Source organism: Urocampus carinirostris, chromosome 1 (assembly GCF_059441175.1).
Source record: "Urocampus carinirostris isolate Australia breed hairy pipefish chromosome 1, RoL_Ucar_1.0, whole genome shotgun sequence".
Lineage (NCBI taxonomy): Eukaryota > Metazoa > Chordata > Actinopteri > Syngnathiformes > Syngnathidae > Urocampus > Urocampus carinirostris.
In genome coordinates, this window is record NC_142349.1 from 17,394,881 (window position 1) to 17,416,140 (window position 21,260).

A 21,260-nucleotide genomic window follows, 5' to 3' on the forward strand; every position below is an offset into this window, starting at 1 on the left:
AAACATTTACAACTATTTCACAATGTCTAAAAATTGGCCAAAGTAAAATACAAGGTTGCAGAGGATTTAGAGCTGCAAGCCGGTCGTCTCCAAATGGCCACTTTTTGAAACGACATGACATACGTTTAGAAAAATGTGACAAGACAATGCTTAGTTTTTCAGATTTTCATTAAATTTGAACTGGGACCAGGTAAGGCTTCATGCTTTTGTCCCTTTTGTTTTCCAGCTAAGATGCCCATGCTACACTCATCTGCAAGGCATGTGATTTAAAAAAAAGGGAAAAATAAAAACCCTCTATTTCTGTTTGTTGTGACCTAGATTAGTCAAGGTTAGTAGCACTTGAAGTGATTGTTTTAGTTTGGGACAAAACTTCAAAGTGTTAACTTTCAAAATAGAACAAAATTATCCATATCCTCTCAACGGTTCAAGAACAGCAATTAATTTGTTTTAGTTACGTCTTGGATTTGAATTTTAGCTAAATTTTACTGGATTGTTAATGGGTTAACACTATATTTATGGTATTATTACAAAATGTTAACATTTTATTTATGGGTTGATATCAGGAGGATGGATGCAACGACTGGAGGAGGAACAGTAAATAAAGACACTGACCAAGTATGAAACAAAAAATATGTAAAAAATATGAAAATGTACAAAGACAGAGAACAGAACACCAACATGTATATTTAAGAACACTATAGGGGATTCGAACTCTGATTTTATATTTCTAATGTGTTTAATACGTCCAAGATACAAGAAATTCTAGATACGAGCTTGATCCAGGAACAAATGAATCTCGTATCAAGAGGTAGCAGTGTAGATACCAAATAGTGTGTTGACCAGTAAATGTGTATTTACGACAGCATCAAATTAATTGAGAAGACACATAAGGTTAGCATGACCTTCTAGCTGTTCCAGTTTCACATGTGCATTCCTTTTGGAAATGAGTTCCGCCCCTCTCTTTTAGCAACATCTGATAATTGATCACAGCTTTGCTGCTTTGGCTCAGCCGGGTAGAAATGAATCACAAGCAACTAAATAATTACTGAAAAACAATCCAATATTCAGACATTTGCTCATTTTTATCAGAAGGATGGAAAAACTGATTGTTTTTGACTCAATTTCCCATCCTACTTATTACTGAAATTGTCACTATAAGAGAACCTGACTGGAAGAAGAAGGGTTTTGCTGGGTGCTGCTTTACATTTGTGAAAGGCTATAAGTAGACGTGTCATGAACAACATCTTTTTTTATGTTTTCGTTCGTGCATTCTGTTGTCCCCGCTGTCCCGACGTCCTTGTCCTTGCCGAGTATCTCCTCCCCCTCAGCCTCTGACGGCGACTTCCGTTGTCAACGTCTGTGGTGCGTGTGAATCATGGTTGATTGTTGATCAGGCCAGTGGGCCGATGAATACAAAGCACGCACAAACACATCACAAAATGGGGCTGAAAAGAAAGAAGAGGCCTGTTAAGAGGACCGGGAACTAAACAGATGCTGTACCGTGTTGGGGAACCACAGTGAGGACTAAAGTGCTCTTCAAGAGCGCTTGTTTTATACTGTTCCGGAGGCTTCAGCCACTCTCATTATAGGGTTTGTGACAACTGGAGACAAAGTCGGATGGAGAGGTGTTTATGCACCTGTAGCCTCCTCGAATAGATGACATCAAATGTCAATCAAATAAAAACGTATCATAGCTGCTAAAATGTGCTACTAAAATGTGATTTTGAGACACAAATGGGAATCAAGGATCATCAGGTTTTATCAACACCCACTTCTTGCACAGACCAGAGTTGGGAAAAGCTACTAGGATTTATGAGTGGTGAAATTAAAAGAGGAAACAGCTGAGTTAATATTAATTAGAACAAAGACCGGCAATTTAATGAACAATGGACACTACAATAGACATCATTTAACACAAATACAAAGAATGATCTTAATTTGTTTAAATCGTTGGATGAGATATTTGGTCTATCTTGGTTTAATAAGCTACTTCTCTGTCTATTTTAGTTTAATGGCCGTTTATCTATTCAATTGTGGTTGATAATCTTATTATTAGTCAAATCATTAGTTTTATGTACAACAATGGGATTTTAAACTCAACCCTTATCAATTCTTTTATCGGCATTTAAAGCTTCACAATAATCCACTTTAAATTGGATTGACAAATTAAAATGAATGAAATAGCATTCTTCAAATAAGCAAAGAAAACACAATTTTGATGTTGTCCATGGGCTTGTGCTATTAGCACTTGCTGTCTCTTTATGTTTAGCTGTCCACTTTCAAGAACAAAGGAATAATCCAATTCCATACCGCAACCTTGATGTAAAGCTCTATAACAAATCAGGCCCTTTTCAGGCCCACAGAGTCCCGGTCAAGGGTAGCTCGCAACTCATTGTTAAAAATGTCCAAACAATCAAGGAATTTAACCGAGAGGGGAAAAATGACTCAATGACGTGTGCTGTTAAAATGTCCTTCAAAAGAGGTGAGGATAATAAGGGACAGGTGTGTGGATATTGGACACACTTATTCCCATTCCCAAACACACTCGGTATCCTCTGGTGGACAGAGGCACACCAGACCCTAACACGCTTCTCCCTAATGCTCACGCTGCGACATTTAACCACAAATGCAGACATTTGCATGAGCAGCTTGCACCGTTCAGTCTGTGAGAGTTCCCTTAAACTCATTAACCTGACATATTCAATTTAGCCGATTTGTTGGCCAACTGGTGATATTATAAAGGTAAAACCCGGTAGGTTGCTCAAGTAAAATAAGCTTTTTAGTTGTCTCTATTTCTAATTTACTGTAGAATTATAAGTGGACTCAGAACTGCTAAATTGTAGATTGCTCCCATCAGATTTTATAGCCAGATGTATTTGAATTATTTTATCTGGATTGACTTATTTTTGTCTACATGTCTGGTAAACTTTGGTAAAGTTGTTTTAGACGCTAAAAAGACTGCAAGTTAACGTGTTCAGAGAGTAAATTCTAAATAGAAACTCGGAAGAGCTGGCCTTCCAGATGACCCACTATTCCTGATTCCCAAACCAATTTAAGCCTCCTGTGCCGAGCTGCTTCGTACATGCTCCGCCAGTGCCCTCGGAAGAGCCCAGACATCGACGCGCTGCAATTACGCTGCCATGTGGGCTGAAAACTGGGACTTCAATTACAGAGCTGCCCCCAAGGGCCAAAGGTCTTGAGGCACAGTGCCGCCAACGTCTTCAAAGGGGATGTGTGGAGAGTTTAGCAGAGCTTGAAATTGTCATTGACAACTAGGGAACGGGGAATCGCATGTTGCTTCTCGGATTACATTTTTGCCTTGGGGGACACACTCCAGCCGTTTTCTCTTACGCAATCGCTCCCTCCGAAAAAAACACATTTGTTTTATTTGAGGGGTAAGGGGGTGAGTTGGGCTGTTTAATATTGCATTCAAGCATGAATTGCACGAATCAATGGTAAGCAAATGGCACATTTTCTGTGCCCAGTGTAGTACTTATTATAAACCTTGTAACAAAAGCAAAATAATTCAAGCTGTTTTAAAGAAAATAAACTATAGAAAATAGTGAAATGAAATGTTCAGGGTGTTAAATGATTATGAAGGCAACCTTTATGAAGTGTTCTGAACGTTTGGTGCCATGCGGCAAGCTTTACAATGTCCTAATAAAGGCATTAAAATAGCTTGTTTGTTGATCAACAGAAGATTTTGCCCATTTGGTACAAGTATTTGTTTAAATTTTCCTGTGTTTTTTTCTCATTTCATGACAATCTTTACAATTTTAAAAGCACCATAAATGACTGTCTTGGGAAATTACAATATTGTGATTAAGTTGTTAAAATATATACTTTCTGGATTTATTCAAAATCAAAAGAAATTTTAAGAGACTTTTAATCTTTTAATACCACTGATTATGGCAAAAAATTAAATATCCCATCCAGAAATTTTAGAATACAATAAATAAGCATATTAGTAGGCTTTAAGCCATAATCAGAAATATGAATTATTGATAAAATACTTGCAGTACTTAAGTTAATTTCTAATGAATCCAGAATGTATATTTTTCCATTACATTATCACTCAAATTTTCCAAGGGGGTCTTGTATGGTACAAACATTTAGAAGCATTCCGTTAAAAATATTATTTAAAAAAACAAACAAAAAAAAACATTACTTCAAATGAGAAGTTATTTGCTACAAATGTTACTAAAAATATATTAGTTTTCTTGTCTTCCTTTTAATTTTTCACAATTTAGAGTCAACGTCACCAGACCGTGACATCCGGGTCTATAATACTATGTTGTCAGAAGGCAGCATCCCGAAATAGTGACGCAAAGGCCTCCAATGAATATAGGATTTACTGTCAGATCCTCTGAGATGATATTCGACTTTTTTCATTCAAGCATAAAGAGAGCATGTTTTAAAGGCAGGTGGTTCTGAGGACTTCCACAAAAATAGTATCCTCATACAGGTTTTCAAAGAAGCAATGGCTAAAACGTTATCTGAATAACAGTTGTTGAAAGATCGATAAGAGACCTGCCAAAGATGCGATATAGAGGCTTGTCTAAGTGTGATGGATAGGGTGCCCTCGTTGAATGACTGAACATGTCTCGTAGAAAATGGGCAAGCAAATCCGAAAATGGTTTATAGAACTCAACAGAGTAACCGTCAATACCAGGTGAGGAACCGCTGTGCTTCTTTAATTTCCCAAAGTGTCAGTAAACTATTCGAGAAAAAATATCTGTGAAAATGCGAAAAGCAGAAGAACTGTCTAAATGAGAGATTTAGGAACCTCCATGGGTCAACAAAACCGTATTGTTCCTTAACGTCCAGGAGTGTCAAAACGGTTTTAGATGTTGATACAGAACGAGCACTAGATCTATCCAATGACGGATTTAATACACAATTCATGTCGCCAGCCATTGTCTAAAGATGAGAATTCAGGTTTGGAATGGCATAAAAAAGGTTCCCATAGAATTATTACGATCCAAATTCAAGGCGTAGACTGAAACTGGGACTACTGGTTTGTGATATAGTGTGTCCACCACAATAATAAATCGCCTCTCAGGGTTAAAATTATTTTTATGATTGTAAACGTAATATTTTTTCTTATTATTAAGGCTACCCTTATTTTTTTCAGGTTGAATGATGAATGGATAGTTTTCTATGATCTGAACAAACATTATATCGACATTGAGGTTTTTAATATATGTCAGGATCTTATTCTGTTTTACAACATCGTTTAGGCCACTGGTGTTAAGGAGATGAATCTTACGACACGTTCACCTCTGGTATAAAACATACAAGCTACAACAGATCAAAAATCTTTCCCACAAATTAAGTATTTTCCACTGCTTGATTACCTTTACTAATCTTGGTGACTCCTTGCAAGTCTCAGTAGTGGAAAATTAAACAAATAACAAACATATACATGTACTTCCCTATCTTAATCTACCTTCTAATTCTTCATCCCTAATTTGGCAGGAAGAAAAAGACAAAGAGAGAGGGAAAAATGATAATCCCTCATTTTTATACATTAAAAAAAAAATTCCCAAGTTAAGTCAGTGACTTTGTAGGTAGAGTAATTGTAACCATCACAAATGTCAACACAATGTGGGTGTCTAATAATGATGAATCAAGACATAAGAAATATGATTGTTTTGATCTAAGTTATGACAAAAATGATACCAAACACTGTTAAAAACCTTGGCTACCAATAGTCAAAGTAAAAGTATTGATAGTATTACATAAATAGCCTAATAAACAAAATGAGATGCCCTAAAGAGACTAACATGCCACTCATCAGCCAACCGTCCAATGTAAAAATCAATGAGGCATGCAGTAGTAGACCAGTAAAGTGTGTGAAAGGAACAAATATTCTACTGTCACAGCCTAGCATGTTACAAAAGAACATCAAAATCAGAAATAGACTCGAAAGACCTGAACAGTCTTACTGGGCGAAGTCAAAGCTCAAAGGTGATCATTCATATTGCCCAGCCAATGTGGCCAAAAAAGAGAGAGAGAAAAATTACAAAAAAAAAAACAATTACAACATTACTATCTTGGGATCGGAGCACCAGGGTAGTTTGCAGTAAAGTTGTCAGCCTTGTTCGGTGATGAGAACCTCCTCCTCGAACTCGTCCAGCGTTATGTGCAGAGTGTGGAACAGTACAACCAATCTGAACTCAAGTTTATACAGCCTTGCCATGACCTCTCAATATTTGGCACGCTCCACGGCCACCTCCAGAGAGAAATCCTTGTAGATCTGGATGGGAGATCCATGATATTGCAGCGTGTCTCCCCCTTTGGCACGCTTCACCTATGATCAGCTTTTTTGTTTGGTAGCAGTGAAGGCGTACAACCACTGTACGAACAAGCAATGATTCGCCAAACACATTCACGAGGAAGTCGGACAAAAGGGCCGCGGGTTGGGACCCTTCACCGACTCCAGGAGGCCCATGATCCGGATGTTGTTCTCCCCTCCAGATCTGTGACCTCCGCGGTTGGCCTAGCACAGATTTCCGCTAGCAACACACATTTTTCGCTGAGAGCCTGGATTTGCTGGATTTGTTGCGATGCTCTGTCTTTGAGCGTCACATGTTTTTTTTTCCCTTGTTTGTTTAGAAAAGATCCCTTGTCATCCACAATTATAATATGTTGGGTAAGTTGAATGATGAAGCATTATACTTAAAGATAAAAATAAAAAATTGTAGTTGACAATTTTTTACTGATGCGGCCTCCTTTTACAACCCAAAGCCAAACTGAGTTTGCCCCCTTTTATTATGATCAACATTATAGCATGCCTGCCTCACATATCAGAGGTCCTGGGTTGAATTTCCACCTCCCTTTGTAGAGTTTGCATGTTCTTCCTGTGCCTGAGTGGATTATCTCCAGGCACTCCAGTTTCCTCCCAAGTACCAAAAAACATTTCATGGCAATTCGATTGGCTGCCTAAAAATGGTCCTCAGGAATGAGTGTTAGAGTGAATGGTCTTTTGTCTTTAAGTCCCTTGCAATTGTCTGGCAACCAGTCCAGAGTTTCCCTTACCCAGGGCCCTATGTCAGCTGGGATGGGCTTACCGACTGGGAGTATGTGACGTTCACAAAATAGCAACTACAGATCCACAAATAAAAACACAGAACACAGAATTATCGTTGAATGAATGTTTTTATTGTCATTATATAAAAGTACAACAAAATTGGAGGGCTTCTCCTTTCAGTACAAAAAAAGTGATATAGAGAGTTGGGCTGGCTAGCTCCATGCTAGCATTAGGTTCTGAGTTGAGCCAGGTCTCCGCGATGATTTAAATACAACTGTTACGACTTTAGCCCAAGAGTTGTAGCTCCAGGTCATCTGTTTCATTGATAATGGATCTGGCGTTGGTGAGATACAGACTTGGGAGGTGTGGCTTAAGAGAGTCGTTAGCCTAGTTGTAGCAGTCGGCTGCATCTGTAGCCTCCCTGTTGAGCTCTCGCTTGACGCCGTCTCAGTCGCTACCCGAAGCCGATAATAATCCACTGAACACACGCTGGTGATCTTGACTAACAGCATACACCAGCGTAACTCACACATAGAGTCGTGCCTACCCAACACACAAAACCATCCATAATCTGTGCCCGTGATAGCATTTGCTGTGTGCTGTCTAAACACAATGCACAATATAGTGATATCAATACGATAAAGACAATTCAATTTATAAACAGCGAAGCAGTGAACCAGTGATAGAAGAAGCGCTAAGTAGCGAGGGGTCTCTGAACTTTTATTCTTATCCATTGTACTATATTTTTTCCTCAAGTTTTAAGCAGTTTTATGGAAGTCTACCCAAGCAATACACAAAGGTAAAAAAAAAGTCAACCCCGACTTATTGTCCGACCAGCATAAACGGAAGTACCACTTATGCTAATGCCAAATGCAAATGTGTTTGTTTTGCACAACCATTAATTCATATTCACATTGTTGCTGCCCAAGTAGCTTGGAGTTCAGTAGAGTGAATGTACAAATGCTCTACTGTTCTGAAAATACTCGTATTTCTTTTGTTATAATGTATTATTATTCGATGTTTCTATAAAGCCCACAGATGCACTTTCCATATCACAACCTAACCTGCACCTTCTGCTCCCCTTCTACCGATAAAAATACAGGACCAAAATGCTTGAGTCGTACATGACTTTGCAGCTCTGACATCATTAATGCTTGGGTTGTTTACTTCTGCAGCCACATTGTTATATTAGCATCTGACTGAGGGCAATTCATGACATGTCTTATCCTGCGCAAAACGCGGACATTGTATAAACTGCTATGTGCAAACAAAGAAAAGTTATTTGGAAATACAGAAGTCATTCATCCTCCAGTGGGTTTCTGCTTGACTGGACTGAAAGACGTCCTTTGACGAGACCTCCTTTCACAGTAAGCGATATCAATCGGATGATACACAGACATACTATTATTCGCCCAAAAGAGAATAACACGCATGGATAAAAATTGCTACATTTTTATCCAGTGTGGAATTATTTTTTGAATATTCAAGACTATGTCTATTGTTAGTTATCGGTGAAGATTGACATTATAAATATAGTTGTTCAAACACTGACGCGCTGATGAAAATGGCAAGGTGTCTGATGATTTACCTACTAAAATGCACCGGTGATTGATGGCCATCGCTTACACGTTTAACGGATCCCGCGGATGCGAAATCTCCATCCACTCAGCCCTCCAATGTTGACATGAAAAATCAATTACAGTCAACCCTCGTTTATCGTGGGGTATACGTTCCAAAAATAACCCGTGATAGGCCAAATCTGGAGTGTAAAAACCTTTTATTTGCTTTACGATTTGTGTACATAAAAATTCTCACTTTGATATGAAATTAAAAGAAAAAACTTTTTACAGGTCCAATGATTATTATATATATATATATATATATATATATATATATATATATATATATATATATATATATATATATATATATATATATATATAATAATCATTACATTTCTAATAACACCCCTGCTTTAAAGTTTGCATACTATATTAAAGTGCTTTAAGTATCCAAAGAACATAGCGACTCAGAATCATCTTTTATGCAAATGCCATTGTGGCCTTAAATAACGGTCATTAAATCGAATATTGTATGCAAGCTATAAGATTGATCAGAAATACGGCAGGTTAGCTACTTTATTACTATATCTTTGGTACAGAGGAGTCACCATTATTTGCTAAAAATCACCATCATATACTAGTAGCTCCATGTTGAGCCTGCTCTGTTGTGCTCAAGCTCGTCTGACTCCTGCCAACTCAGCTTAGCTTAAAGGCCCAGTTTAATGAAGAGGAAAAGCATTTTTGTGACTTCAACCTCAGACACCTCGCCGTGTGAGAGGATTTTTATGGATTTTAAGACCAATTTAACACTTGCTTGTGATTGCGGCCATTCATCGTCCACCATTTAAGCATGGAGCCGGAGGGTCGCTGAAGGTCAAAGGTTGTGATTTGTGGCTCTCTGTCCACCGCGTTGATTTGTTTTGTACCATTAGCAGCTTAAATTGTTGATCAAATTTGTTTTCTAGCAGCCACTAACTTGTGGTCTTCTCTTTTTTTAAGTGACCTGTGATGAACACTGATCAAGGGTTTAGGAACCTTTTGATAACACAGTTAAGAGTTAAGAGCTTAACTCTCATTCTACAATGAGATGTTCGTGTCCACTTCAGCCAATCCCTCCCTGATCTCCAAGGTTTAAAGCCACTTTCAAGCGATTCCATTAAGACGATTACTGGGCACGTAACTGAAAAACAGTAATTAGTCACAGTTACTAGTTACTTAATTTAAAAAGTAATTCAGTTACCCCTTAGATTATATTCTCTGATCCCTTAACCGCCAGAGTCGTTTGGGGAAGCATACCCCGTGGTGTGTCTTGGGCAAGTACAGCCAGCAGTGCCCAGCCTTATTTAGGCCACCAGATTGCTGACACCAAGTAGTGTGTTAAACCGAAAGTAACAATTTAGATGCAAATTACCATATATATACTTGCATAAAAGCAAACGCCCACTTTGAAATAGCCACATGATGAAAAAGAAAATAAAAGAAAACATGGACAACAACCTGTAGGGCAATGAACCTCTTCATATTTATTGGCTTGTGCAATCGCAAGAGCTTGCAAATGAACACTGAGCAGAGACACTCCATACGCATTTACTAACACCTAGCCGAGACACTCCATATCCATTTGGTCTCTGGGATTCCACCACTCGAAGAGCTCTTCCATTTCTGAGTACTGTCCAAAACGTTTACTTTTTCTTATACTTTTTCCTCCAGCCATGTATTGCAAAATAATTTTACAAATAGACAGACTAAAATTCAGCACTCTTTGACCTTAAATTCTGTGCCAGGTATGTACTATGTAGGTGAATAATTGTATCCTTTATTGGTTGTTGCTGGTGAATTTAGGGTTGTATGTGACACAGTGAGTGATTCGCAGTCAGCGTGCATTGTAATCCAGTGGCTCCATGTGATGAGTATTGGAATAACGCTGGAAAGTACCATAATAATAATAATAATAATAATTTCCTTTGTATTGTCATTCTTTGTAACAATGTACACAGAACAAAATGTCGATACACCTGACCCGTTGTAGCGAGTCGATGCAGCCGCAGCCAACATGGAGTAACAACAGATTCAAAATCGTATTAATAACACGTTACAGAGAAAAGCAATTGTATTCCATGGATTGCGGTCCTTCATAACGCATTAGTCCCAACACTGATCAAGACGGATTTCTTCATGATAGAGATAAAGGCGCTCGTTGGCCAGCTTAGCTACAGTGCGGTGATCATAGTCTGTTGCTACCTATCCGCCCTGTCTGATTGTGGTGTTATTTGCAAACATACCACACCATTATGTAGAAATGTCCCTATGGCGACACACATTTAAGAAGTGAGATAAATGCTTGCGATTGCTCATTGGTGAGGTGTGTCAGAGGAGCCATGTTCATCAATAGCCTGAAATCTTGTCAACACATCAGGGGCAGATATTTAAAGCCACTTTTTTTGCTTGACGTCAGGTTGTCAGGGTTGCAGTTGGTATGTTAACGGTTGATGTATTGCATTCAGTGACGTAGGAATACGCTATACCCTAATGCATTTTTTTACATTCCAGTTTAAAGTCCCATTTAACAAATTCACACCATGGAAGTTCACAATGAGGTGCTTCTCAGACGATATTTTTCAGACTAAATGTTCCCATCATTTGACGATTTGACGTAATCACGTTTGTATTGGTGGACAAAGCAGTGTGTCGTTCTACATTTTAGCCGCACGTGACAATTTTGGATTAAAAATTCAATTCAAACTTTAAGAATAATGGGAAGAAAATGATAGGCAACGATTGCACACACACCTAAGTGAGGGGAATTTGTTCTCTGCAATTTTCCAATCTCCAGGGGCACCCCTGAAGCTAAAGCTTTCCTGTGGCTAGTTGACATTAAGTGCATGTTTGAAATTGGGGGCGTGGTAAATATTTGGGACATAAGTTGAGAAGTAGCTGAATCCATTTATAATCACAAACCACTTGAAAATATACTAAATAAGGTCTTGCATATCTTACTAATTAACCTGAATGAGTGCCAAAAGTTAATTTGTGTTTAGTCATTGATTGGTAGGTCAGTGTAAACGCGTGGTGTAGAAAAGCAATCATAATTGTACAACTCTAACAATAACTTTACCGGATGAAATTCTATATTTGTAAATTTGTTCAATGCAAACGTTTCAATCACAACCCAATTTACTTAAAAAAGAAGGATTTCCTGATTTTACACCTATTCGCTGGTGGAGAGTACTGAATTGTTTTCTAGCTATGTACACCGTTAAGATAAAAAACTGCACTCTAAAAAGTAAAGTATCCTTTATAATGTAATAAACAAAAACAAAACAAAAACATGACAGACTTCCTGTGAGTGTTTACCTGTGTGTAAGTGCTATGCTTTGTCTAAACATGGTGACCACAAGTTGTAAAATGTTCCATATAGCACGCTCTTTACTCAGCATTTTGTAAAAATGGACTTTCCTTTCAGGTCTGGACTTCCATGAGGACCTGCATTGCATCGGCGCAAAGGAGGGCCTGAAGGGTCGCAAATTACAGAAAGCCATGGAGAGCTACGCCTGGAACATCACCGTCCTGAAGGTGACGCATTCTCACATGCAATTCAACCACGGGTTGCCTTGCGACTCCTACCCCTTTGGGTCACCTCCTTCCACCTTGTCATCATTTATGAAAAGATGTGCTGCTCTACTGAACGGATATTTTTATCGTGGCATCCTGGCGCAGCAAATCATTTAGTATTGAGTGAGGGAGGTCCCACGACGGAGCTTTTTAGGTGATGGAGGGGGACATTTTCCAATGCTGAAAGCTAAACATTTATCATCTGACAGTCTATGGTGGCCTAGAAAGATGTCATTAGCATTTAGAATATGTGCATTTGTCTCCTTAAGCAGATAACTCTGTCATCATTTTTTTGCCATGTATTTTATGATGCACTGATAACTTAACCAGGAACTTTAGTCAATCAAACCCATCGAAACCCTCATCTTCTGATTATGAATTGAACAGCTATACCAAATGATGATCAAATGTGCCCGGTTCTTGTTCTTCACTTACAGCGCGACTTTTTGTGATGTGCGGCTCTTCAAACAATGCCGGCTTGTGCAAAAGTATGAACAGTGCCCGCAGACATGTTAACCCAAGTACAGTATCTACAATCCACTCGAAACAACAAGCTCTAAGTTAATTCACATCACTTGGTTTTTTTCGCCTCGGCTGCGGAGCCTCACGCAAAGGAGGCAGCATTTGCGAGATGCCATTGGCAAAGGGCTCCGTCCATAGTTCAGTATTCTTTAAATTGAGATAATTGAAGATGGCTACATTGGTTACGTCGTGTGTTTTCAAGATATTTCAGAATTGATTAAAAGTTATCTGCAGATATACAGTTAAGACCGATCTACGTGAGAAGTAATGCACGCTATGCATGCCAATGTGGAATATACTGTGGAAAAGTAGTGACAGTATTGTATTATTTCACTGTTGTCAGAGGCGGCGTTTATGGATAGTGTCAATTGTGCGCGAGGTCTGACATGGACAGGCATAGAGTCCCATATCAACAACAATGGTGATGCGTGGAAAAAACACTTTGTTCTTTCATATACAATCAACGCCTACACTTCCCACTAAAAGGTTTTCACTGTGTCCTTTACTACATCCACCTTACAAGAGCAACAAACACAGAGCACACCAAATGATAAGGTGCGCATTACATTTTGAAGAAAATCAGATACATGTTTGTGCTCTTTATAGTCGTGAAAAGAAAAGAGAGACAGAGAGTCTGAGAGACAGAGAGATTGAGAAACTGGCATTGGTGACATCAAGAGAACTTTTTTTTTATAAACATCAATTTATTTGGGGCCTTTTTTGATAATAAGGTTTGTGGAGTGCCCCTTAAATTCTTCATTCTCTGGCTCTTTGGGTGAAAGAGTATCTCAGATATATGGAAAGGTTTACACAGCAAAACTAAACAATGTGTTAAAATTGAAATTGTAGCAACTAGCGTACTGTTAAAGCGTTTCCACATCTCATTCTCGAACTTGGTGAAACACGCTGATTATAAATTTGAGCTAAGAATGCAGACAACCCACATCGTTATTAGACAAGATGGTTGTTTCAGGGGGAGAGAAATGTTATGTTCTTCAATTTTGTTTTTGGCTTCAACTAGTTCAAGGTTGTTGGTGAGCATCCATTCAGACATTTTGTTCCGAAACATGACTAACATAAAATTCACTCCTTTTGTTTTCAAAACCAAACGATTCTAAAGATGTCTTTTCAAAGTGACACAAAATCAAAAGCATTACAACCTCTTTTTGAAATGCAGACTAAAATTGAATTAGCTTGTTGGCTTTAGAGGTCACCTGGTAGTGTCTTGATTGCGTCTAAACATCCCTAGCACGAGTGAGACTTCTTTCGACCGGCAGTTGACCTCGAGGAGTTAAGTGATTAGAGTTTTGTGTTTTATGTCATCTCTTCATACCTCATTCATATTCTTTATTCATACACATGATTAGGACAAATCCTTTCATTAGCATTATCTCACAGGTGTCAAACTCATGGCCTGAGGACCAAATGTGGTCTGCAACATGATTTTATGGCCCCCGTAAGACAATGTTGAGAGGAGCTCAAAAGAAAAAACAGCACCAAACAATTACTTGCAGTTTTAAATACGTCCACTAGATGTCGCCAAAGCTCAGTGACACTCCCAAAGCTGTATTTGCTGACTATTAAGACTCAACCAGAGGACATTGAGAAAATCCATCCCGTTGTTAATTTACTTAAAATACGTCAGCTGAAAGCTGCTGTTTTTGGCAATACAAAAATAAAAACAATGGGTGTCTTTGCGAAAGATTAAATAAGCTTGAGCTCCTTTCTTATTCCCATATGACATATAACAGCAAAGGTACCAAATTCAAGTGAACATTTTCACAAACAAATAAACAGCAGAAATATTTAAATATCATTATTTAATAATGAGTTAAATAAATTGTAGTGAAAAGGAATTCAATTTTTGATCTCCTTTTTTTGACAAATGTAGAATTGATAAACACTACAAGATACATCTTTGGAAGGAAAAAACTATTGTGCGGGGAAAAAAACTCAATAAGTGTTTCATAATCAAATCTTAGATCCCTGAAATCTAATTTAGTAGCGAGCCTCCAAAAAGACCCCCAGCCCTCAAGCTAGGCCAAACCTTTTATGCCACTCATTCCATTTTTTTCTACCATGTGGCTCCCAAGCTTAAATTGTAGTCTGTGCAGCCCTTTGAGACTTCTTGTGATTAAGGGTTATAAAAATAAACATGACTTGACTTAAATGACGTTGACACCCCGCATCTATGTTTCCCTTATATGGCAAGTTGGTAGCTATTTATATCAAAAGATTCTTATGTCGCTAAGAGAAAATGTCTTTAAAAGCACAATGTAAAAAGCTTTTCTAAGATTGCTGGCTCCCCCAGTTTCCCATCTTTTGCCGTCCTCACTCTAATGCACACACGTTATTGGCAGAAAACGAGGGAGTCACATGAGCGATGGGGAATGGCATTTTCAGAGTGTCGCCACTTCTAACTAACTGCAATAGCTCTTGATTCGTGAAAAAGAACTCCAGTCTTTTATAAAGTAAATGCAAAAAGCATCTCTGCCGTTTCAGGGATGAATCTTTTAAACAAATCCCTCAATTGACTTTAATGGTAATGGTGTTTGTGAGGTTTTAAGAATTTTTCTATACAGTTTGCCTTAAAATTCAGCACTAAATTTGACCAGACAAATAAATTAACACCCAGGCTCTATTAAGGAGAACTTCTGATTTGAGCAAACAAGAAGGGGGATTAGGGATTTGCCGGGGATAAAGTGGTCGGATTTTGTCTGCTCCTCTAGTTTAGCCCCCCCCATGGATTGTTGCACGTTAAATCCACCCAATAAGTGCGTCTCCGTCGCTTTCCTGAGGCAAAGCTTGTCGTTATATTTCATGCTCAGTAAGTCACAACTTACATAATTTGTGTGTGCGTGTGAGGTGGGGGGGGGGGGGGGGTTCTTCAAACATGATTTATTCATGCTTGCATGCAGTACCATTTTGAAAGGCCACCTGCAACACACAACTTCAGCTACAAGCCACATTGTCATACAGCGAATCGGTTGGCTGGGATTCTTAAAAGGCATATCCAGAAAGAGATGATTCGTAACCGTAAAAAATGGAGTCGTGTTGTATGTGAATCAAAAATATATTAAAAAACTACGAGTACAAAACCAAAAAAATGACGGGCAGAAGAAAACATACCGTATTTTCACGACCGTACGGCGGACTGTGTTAAAAGACGGAGTCTCCGTAGCTGGTTCTATTTCTGTATGTAAGTCATACACCAAGTGCACCAAACGATGGGGCGCGGGTCACCTCTTCTGCAGCCTTCTTACGACAACACAGACAAAAAAAAAAAATCAGTAACGAGATGAAATTATAAACACATTTACATGCATTAAAAATAGATCTGTTGAATTGAAAAATGCTGAATAAACAAAAAATTATCCTACATTAATTCTCTTGCAACTTCCCGGTGTCCATGTCATTCCGCGTAGCGTAAAAATCAACATGCGATGGCGAATACAAAAAAAGGAAAGCATTCGAGGGAAGGAAAGTGAGGTTTTGTATTTCATTTATAATTGGGGGGGCAGCACAATAACTTTCAAACTGCTAGATGCTCTATGTTGTTTGCATCCATGAGTATTTCCGCAAACAATGGACGCAATTCGTGTGACGTCAATTGTCCTATTTTGCACAAGCGGGACACTTGTCGTGTTCACACAGGAGATGCATAGAAGTTACATTTAGTTGGAATTGAGAAAAATCTTACAAAGACATGGGATTTCACTCAGAAATGAATCTTTGACCTCCCAGTCTCGGGGCAGGCTTCAAACCACAAAGCCACCAAGCTGGTACACATCCGCTGCACACTGCACAATTTGAAGAAAATATGTGCACTGTTTGGTCGTGAAAATACGGCGAGTGAGTGAGTGAGTCAGTCATTCAGTCAGTTAGTCAGGTAATCCCTCCAACACTGCTTGTTAAAGACATGTTTACCGGAGCTGTGTTATTATAGTTTAAAAAAGACGCACATAAAACGTTTTTCATGGGCATTATTATCCAGTATCCATCCATTATCCATACCGCTCTTCCTCGGTAGAGTCGCAGGGGTGCTGGAGCCCATCCCAGCTATAAAGTATCTATCTATATATCTATCTATCTATCTACAAATAACTCGATTTTGAAAGTGGCGCCAAATCTTCTGAAAACATAAATGAATAAATATGATACAGGAAAATAATAATAATAATAATTTCCTTTGTATTGTCGTTCTTTGTAACAATGTACACAGAACGAAATGTCGATACACCTGACCCGTTGTAGCGAGCCGATGCAGCCGCAGCCAACAGAGGGCGCCGCCATATTACCAAAAACTAGACAATTCCCAAGGCACTTGTGAGAGTTGTGATGGATCTGGAAGATGGTACCGAGATGTATATATAACCCTGGTTGTTAGCATTATGAGTTAGCATAGAGTTTTTAACTCAGAAAGATGTATCTGTCATTTTTTACTTGGTTCTGTGGGGGGCTCCTGTATCCATTACCATAATTTGTAAACATGAAGTTGTTAGAATGTACCTATTAGCATAATTTGTAAGCATGTAGCAGTTAACATGTATCCATTAACTCAATTCCTCAGGATGTAGCTATTAGCATAATTGGTTAATTTTGAACTGTTAGCAAGTAGCCATTAGCGTATTTTTTAAGAAATTAGAAGTTAGCATGTAGCTGTTAGCATAATTTGTTAGCATGAAGCAGTTAGCATGTAGCAGTTACCATGAAGTTATAACATTTAGATATAATCATAATTTTTCAGCAAGTAGGCGTTAGCATAATTGTTCTCAGCTCAGGGATGTTGCTGGAAATGTGAATTTCCCTTCGGGGATGAACAAAGTATCTATCTATCTATCTATCTATCTATCTAATTTGTAAGCAAGAAGAAGTTAGCATCAGTGTTAGCATGAGTAAGCATAGCCTCCCAGCCCAACTCATCACCGACAGTTTTTACAGCTAGTTTGAATAAGCATAGCATCAGCCTCTCGTGGCTAATACTTGGGCTGGCTATTCATCGCCGACAGTGTTTACAGCTGGCTCGCGCTAATAATTGGGCTGGTGCAGTCAGCCCAACTCATCACCAACAGTGTTTACAGCTAGCTTGAATAAGCATAGCATCAGCCTCTCATGGTTAATACTTGGGCTGGCTATGCCAGCCCAACTCATCGTCGACAGTGTTTACAGCTAGCTTGCGCTAAAATTTTAAACACTTTGCTGGCAGCGCACATAGCTGTTAGCATCCACTCGCTAGCATCCACTCTTTGGAATTCACCATTTACCCATGGTTAAAGATAATGTGGGTCCGGCCCACTCAAGCCATCTCTGGAAAGTCCCTGGTTAACATGGCTACCCTTGAAATGAATGGGCCCCATGCATTCCGGATGGGACTCTCTCTCCATTCATTGTCTATGTCGTTTTTTTCTCGTTTGACGGCTAATTGCGTTGTCATGGTAACTTGTATGGGTGTAAAAAGGCATAGCACACGATTCCCTTCGAGCCGGAATTTTTGGTATATGAATCGTTGGGGTACCCCAAAATCCCTTTTACGGAAGAAGATAAAATCGGAATAATAAGATTTTGGAAGAGAATAATAGTTGTGTGGCCATGCCACTCACAACACATTACAACTGTGCTTTCGGCTCAGTTAGTAATTAGTGTTGTGAGTGGTTAGGCCATCACAACTAATGATCTGCCTTGATAATATATTTTATCTTAATGTTATCAAAAAATTGTCCATGGTAAAGTAAGAAAATTAGTACTTAAATGTATGTTTATGTTTATTTCTGTATATGTCATCTTTGTAGTTAACCGTGTCGGACAGAGAAAATGTGTGCAAAATTATTATTACACCATTTGGGCAGGAAATATGTTTTCACTAACTGTCACCTGGCAAAAGATTTATTAGTGTTTGTCAATTAACTTGATAATATAAATAATCCATACAAATGCAAATATTTAAGATACTCGTTTTCTACCACCTTATCCACAGATCATATTAAATTTGGACTTATCATACGAAACAAAATAGAAAGAGCAATACATTTCAATTTGTGTACATTTTTATCATCCATAAAAAAAATATAATCAAAAATGTTAACAAACCCACCTTTCAAAATGTTATCAACAAATTTGTTTGGGGGGGTTACATTTTGGAATATGATAAACATTTTTAATATGAAAATGATATATGCTCAGGGCAGCACGGTGGCGCAGTGGTTAGCGCTTGTGCGGCACAGTTCATGTCATGGGAACCTGTCGTGGGTTCAAATCCAGCTCACACATTCTGTGCGGAGTTTGTATGTTCTCCCCGTGCTTGCGTGGGTTTCCTTCGGGCACTCCGGTTTCCTCCCACATTCCAAAAACATGCATTTCAGGTGAATTGACTGGTCCAAATTGTCCCTAGGTGTGAATGAGCGAATGAGTTGTCTGTCCCTGTGTGCCCTGCGATTGGCTGGCAACCAGTTCAGGGTGTCCCCTGCCCACTGCCCAAAGATGGCTGGGACCCTAATGAGGATAAGCGGTACGGCTAATGAGATGAGATGAGATGAGATATATGCTCAAGAATTTGCTCTTGGATAGAGTTAAACATGTCGTTATTGTTTTTCTCTATATTTCTGTCCTATTGAAAATTGATGAAAACAGTCAAACACTACAAAATTGAAATGTTCATGTCAATCTTCTTTGTAAGTGATGCAATGCTTAGAATGTAGTATATAGAAAAAATTAACATAGCTTTTTTTACAAAAAACTGTCTTGGCCTCCTCTGCCGGACCAAAGCGGTACTACGACTTCCAGCATCACACCGAAATGGTTTGCACTCTAATTTGCATTGATTTAACCTTCTTGTTGGCTCATAAACCACGCAATACAACGAATCGAGGATCTCATAAGTCGCCAACGCTTTTAATCATCAATTTTTATCAATTTTGTCGATTCGTTGTTGCAGCACCAAAACGTATAATAACAAGTTGGGGAAGAACTAAGAAAGATGCTATAAGGATTGTTTGAGTTGTTCATTTGGTAAATACAATAAGATTGTTGACACAAATTATCTTTGTGCTTATTCTACAATCTCCATAGTCCGTCTTGCTGTGAGTAAATATAGTGATGAAAATAAGTATTTCCATAGTCCGTCTTGCTGTGAGTAAATATAGTGATGAAAATAAGTATTTGAACACCCTGCAATTTTGCTATTTCTCCCACTTAGAAATCATGGAGGGGTCTGACATTTTCATCATAGGTGCATGTCCACTGTGAGAGAGATTAACTAAAAAGAAAAATCCAGAAATCGTAATGCATGATTTCTTTAAACAATTTATTTTGGTGATACAGTATTTGTGCACCTGTGTATGATCTAGAATTCTGACCCTGAAAGACCTGTTAGTCCACCCATTAGAAGTCCACCTGCACTCCATGTATCATCCTGAATCAGATGCACCTCTTTGAGGTTGTTAGCTCCATAAAGACACCTGTCCACCCTATACAATTAGTAAGACTTGAACATGTAACATGGCAAAGACCAAAGAGCTGTCCAAAGACACCAGAGACACTTTTGTACACCTCCACAAATCTGGAAAGGGCTACAGAGCAATTTGCCAAGCAGCTTGGTGAAAAAGGGTCCGCTGTTGGAGCAATCATTAGAAAATGAAAGAAGCTAAACATGACGGTCAATCTCAATTGGAGTGGAGCCCCATGCAAGATACCACCTCGTGGGGTCTCAAAGATGAGGAATCAGCCCAGAACTACACGAGTTGGTCAATGACCTGAAAAGAGCTGGGACCACCGTTTCCACTCAGACATTATGATTTGAAATAATGCATGAGAGCTTAAACCAGCACATGTCAAGGTCCGTCTTAAGACTGCACATGACCATTTGGATGATACAGAGGAACTATAGGAGAAGGTTTTGTGGTCAGATGAGACCTAAACAGAACTTTTTGGTAATGATTCCACTAAGTTTGTTTGGTGAAGAAGAATAAAGAGTACAATACGAAGAACACCACACCTACATTCAAGCATGGGGGTGGTAGCATCATGTTTTGGGTGTGTTTTTCTGTACATGGGACAGGACGAGTGCACTGGGGAGGATCACTGGGGCTGTGTATTGTGAGAATTTGGGGAACAACCTCCTTCCCTCAGTCAGAGCATTGAAGACGGGTCTTGGCTGGGTATTCCAACACCAAAATGACCTGAAACACACAGCCAGGAAAACCAAGGTGTGGCTCCGTAAGAAGCATATCAAGGTTCTAGCATGGCCCAGACAGTCTCCAGACCTGAACCCAGACGAAAATCATTGGAGGGAGTTCAAACGCTGTGTTTCTCAGCGGCAGCTCAGAAACCTGGCTGTTTTAGAGAAGATCTGTGTGGAGGAGTGGGCAAAGATCCCTCCTGCAGTGTGTGCAAACCTGGTGAAAGACTACAGGAAACGTTTGACCTCTATAATAGCAAACAAAGGCCACTGTACCAAATATTACCATTCATTTTCTCATGTGTTCAAATACTAATTTGCAGCTATATCACACAAATGGTTACAAAATCATGCATTG

General features: G+C 38.9%; 1 protein-coding gene across 1 annotated transcript in view; it reads left to right on the top strand.

Annotated features, from left to right (window-relative positions):
- LOC148373759 (inactive phospholipase C-like protein 2) overlaps window positions 1-21,260 on the top strand; it is a 114,269-nt gene that overhangs the window by 78,657 nt on the left and 14,352 nt on the right. The window contains exon 5 of the mRNA XM_088329038.1: window positions 12,059-12,168. Coding sequence (XP_088185164.1) covers window positions 12,059-12,168 — 110 coding nt within the window. The remainder of the gene's footprint in view (window positions 1-12,058; window positions 12,169-21,260) is intronic.